Source organism: Colobus angolensis, unplaced genomic scaffold (genome assembly GCF_000951035.1).
Source record: "Colobus angolensis palliatus isolate OR3802 unplaced genomic scaffold, Cang.pa_1.0 Scaffold28, whole genome shotgun sequence".
Classification (NCBI taxonomy): domain Eukaryota; kingdom Metazoa; phylum Chordata; class Mammalia; order Primates; family Cercopithecidae; genus Colobus; species Colobus angolensis.
Window position 1 is genome coordinate 4549119 of NW_012116043.1, and position 3710 is coordinate 4552828.

The window sequence follows — 3710 nt, forward strand, 5'->3', positions numbered from 1 at the left end:
GAAACCCCGTCTCTACCAAAAATACACACATACACACAAATTAGCCAGGCGTGGTGGCAGGCACCTGTAGTCCCAGCTACTCGGGAGGCTGAGGCAAAATTGCTTGAACCCGGGAGGCGGAGCTTGCAGTGAGCCGAGATTGCACCACTGCACTCCAGCCGGGCCACAGAGTGAGACTCCGTCTCAAAAAAAATAAATAAATAAAAGACAGTGGCTCTCAACCACGGATGACTGAGCCCCCCAGGGGACATTTGGCAGTCTGGAGACATTTTTGGTTGTCACAACCGGAGGGGGAGAGAGGATACTGTCATCTATGGGTGAACACCAAGGAAGGTGCCAATGAACATCCTCCAGTGCCCTGTCTGCCATACGGAGGTGATATTTATTCATGTGTATCTAAGCCCCACTGATGGACAGGTAGCTTCCTTCCAATCCTTTACTCTCAAAAAGTGTTGCACACTGTCACACACACAAAGGTCTACAGAATAAACTAGAAGCAGAATTGCTAGGTCAAAGAGTACTTGCTTCTGTCATGTTCACGGAGACTGCCAAAGTGCCTTCCATGGAAGCTGTACTGTTGTTTTTCTTTCAAAGTCACCACAGCCCATAGAACACTAAGCCCAAATGTACAGCGCTGGAGTCTGAGTGTGCATGCTTTTTGTTTTGAGACAGGGTGGGTCTCACTGTCACCCGGGCTGGAGTGTAGTGGCACAATCTCAGCTCACTGCATCCTCCGCTTCCCCGGCTCAAGCAATTCTCCAGCCTCAGCCTCCCGAGTAGGTGGGACTATGGGCACGCACCACCAACACCAGGCTAATTTTTGTTTTTCATAAAGACAGGTTTTCACCACATTGCCCAGACTGGTCTTGAAGTGCTGAGCTCCAAGCGATCCACCTGCCATGGCCTCCCAAAGTGCTGGGATTACAGCCATGAGCCATCACGCCCAGCCTGAGTGTGCATGTTTTGTTTTTTCTTTTTCTTTTTTTGAGACAGAGTCTTGCTCTGTCACCAGGCTGGAGTACAGTGGCATGGTCTTGGCTCACTGCAACCTCCGCCTCCCGGGTTCAAGCCATTCTCCTGCCTCAGCCTCCCAAGTAGCTAGGATTACAGGCATGAGCCACCACGCCTGAATAATTTTTGTATTTTTAGTAGAGACAGGGTTTCACCATGTTGGCCAGGCTGGTCTCGAACTCCTGACCTCAAGTGATCTGCCTGCCTTGACCTCCCAAAGTGCTGGGATTACAGGCGTGAGCCACTGCGCCCAGCCCATAATATATTTTTTATTTTCTCATTTTTCTTAAATACCTCCTTTAGCCTCATCCTGAGCAGTAATGTCCATGAAATCTGGGCCACAGTTTCCTAACATTAAACAAATACAGAACTACTGAAATTAGAAATACGCATCTGTTTACAACAGAATCATCTTATATTCCACATGGCTTTCAAGTTTTCTTTCCTCTGCGTCATTATGGTAATTAAAGAAACCCATGATTTGTTTCAGTAGCTTTTGATTTCCACTGGTAACGGGATAAATCCTCCGTAGCGGCTAAGGTGGAGGACACCTCACACATCACATCAACATGCATGCCTTGACCATACCGCGTGACCTCCAAGGTACCGTGTCCAAATGACACGCAGAATACCCCGCTGCTTTCTTAGAATAACTTTGACCTGCACCCCCGACTGTGTCTTTCACACCTTGAATTGATTTGCTCTCTTCTGAGTTTGCTGCTGTTTGTCTCCGGCACTGCAAAAAATGTGACGTGCACAGCAAAGGGTCAGTTCTCATTTCTGTGTTTGCTTTCCCTTCCAAAGGTTTAGCTTCTTCTCCCGAGATAAGAAGCGCCTGGCCAACACGCAGAGAAACGTGCACATCCAGGAGTCCTTTGGACAGTGGGCAAACACCCATCGTGATGACGGTTACACAGAGCAAGGACAGGAAGCCCTGCAGCACCTGTGACCTTGGCCCATCTCCACCCTCCAACCTGGACTGCCCGCCACCAGCGCCTGCAGCCGAACAGCAGCCCAGGGTCGTTGCTGCCTCAAGCCTCTCGGTGCAGGCGCACCCAGAAAACAACCCCTCAAACAGACTGACTGATTTGAGGATGGACATTGAAAAACTGACGCCAAACTCTAAAGAAATGTTTATTTATACCCAGGGCTATCACTGTTTCTAATAGATGACTCTGATTCCATAGGATATATATTTAATAATCCCACAGACGGAGGCCAGACTTCTGCGTTAACTTCAGTAACACAAGCTTCTTTAAGCCAAATACATCACTTGCCACTATCATTGCTGTTTGACTTGCTTTGTATAAAATGCTATGTGGAGAGGTGTTATTATCACAGGTGACATAGTTCAGCAGGAGGCATGGAAGGGCTAGATCTTCATTAGTTACATTCATGAAATTGTGATGGCAGCCTCTTAAAACAGAATGTATCCATCAGGCAGACAAGGGGTCTGAAGTCACAGGCTCAGTAGCCCAACTCAGACACAGAGCCACAGACAATATGGATGATGGTCCTCCTATGCAGAAACTGGAGACAACTTTGCAGGCACCCTGGCTGCATTCCTGATAATGCCTAGAGCATGTAGCAATGTTCAAGGCAGGTGCCTTGGAATCTGCTGTGAGTTATGCAGTACTAACCAAACAAAGTTGCTAAGGATGAGATGTTGCAACATTTCTTGTGTGCCTTTTTTTTCCTGACATCTTTTTTTTCCTTTTAGGATTCATTAAGTCATATACTTAGTCCCCTGCAAAGAAGAAGACAAACGTGCCATAGCAGATTGAAAGTGGAGCGTGGGATCCTAGGCAATGCAGGAGGGCAGGTGGGGGAGCTGTAGCAGAACAAGGGTGCTAGGTGGGAAGCTGACTTGGGGGCCACACGTCTGACTGACTCACAGGGCTACAGCAGCAGACGGAGAGCCAGATGCTCTGCTGCAACGGGTGAGTTGGAGGCTTGCCCACATAACACTGTCTTTCTCTCCACCTGCCAAGTATCCAGGGCACAGGGCTGGGTGCTCATAGATTGAGCAAGGTAGCACCTCCTACCAGCACTCAGGTTTATCAGGGCCACATTCTAAACATTCTACTGAAGTTTGCTAAGAAACCATCAGTGAGGCCGGGCACAGTGGCTCACGCCTGTAATCCCAGCACTTTGGGAGGCCGAGGTGGGTGCGTCACTTGAGGTCTGGAGTTCAAGACCAGCCTGGCCAAAATGGTGAAACCCCATCTCTACAAAAATACAAAAAACTCAGCCAGGTGTGGTGGCGCACACCTATAATCCCAGCTTACTCAGGAGGCTGAGACAGGAGAATCTCTTGAACCTAGGAGGCAGAGGCTGTAGTGAGCCTAGATTGTGCCATTGTACTCCAGCCTGGGCGAAGGAGCAAGACTTCATCTTAAAAAAAAAAAAAACAAAAAAGAAACCATCAGGTGAATTTGCAGATTTTAGAATGGACTCTGCTTCCAGATTGCTGAAAAACACACAAAAAAAGATCAGACAGGGTAATTACTGCTGCGTTAGAGCAGTGGTTTTCAAACCTGAGTGCCCATTAGAATTATTAGAATTTATTCTCAAAGAATATAGAAGTAGGTATACTGATAAATTCCTCTCCCACCCCGGCCACCTTTGTTGCCTTTCCAACAGGTAACCAAAATTGCCAGTTTCTTGGTTATCTTTCCTAAACACTAAATGTCCCCCCC

At 47.8% G+C, this 3710-nt stretch overlaps 1 protein-coding gene across 3 annotated transcripts in view; it reads left to right on the forward strand.

Annotated features, from left to right (window-relative positions):
* The window catches only part of RILPL1 (Rab interacting lysosomal protein-like 1), a 63735-nt gene extending 61050 nt beyond the window's left edge, over positions 1 to 2685 (forward strand). Inside the window, exon 6 of one of the 3 annotated variants that reach the window (XM_011948444.1) lies at positions 1816 to 2683. In XM_011948444.1, the coding sequence (XP_011803834.1) occupies positions 1816 to 1960 (145 nt within the window). In that variant the 3' untranslated portion in view covers positions 1961 to 2683. Of the gene's footprint in view, positions 1 to 1815 lie in introns of all 3 variants that reach the window. The other 2 variants (XM_011948447.1, XM_011948445.1) reach the window with 2 other exon arrangements.
* Positions 2686 to 3710: the final 1025 nt, after the last annotated feature.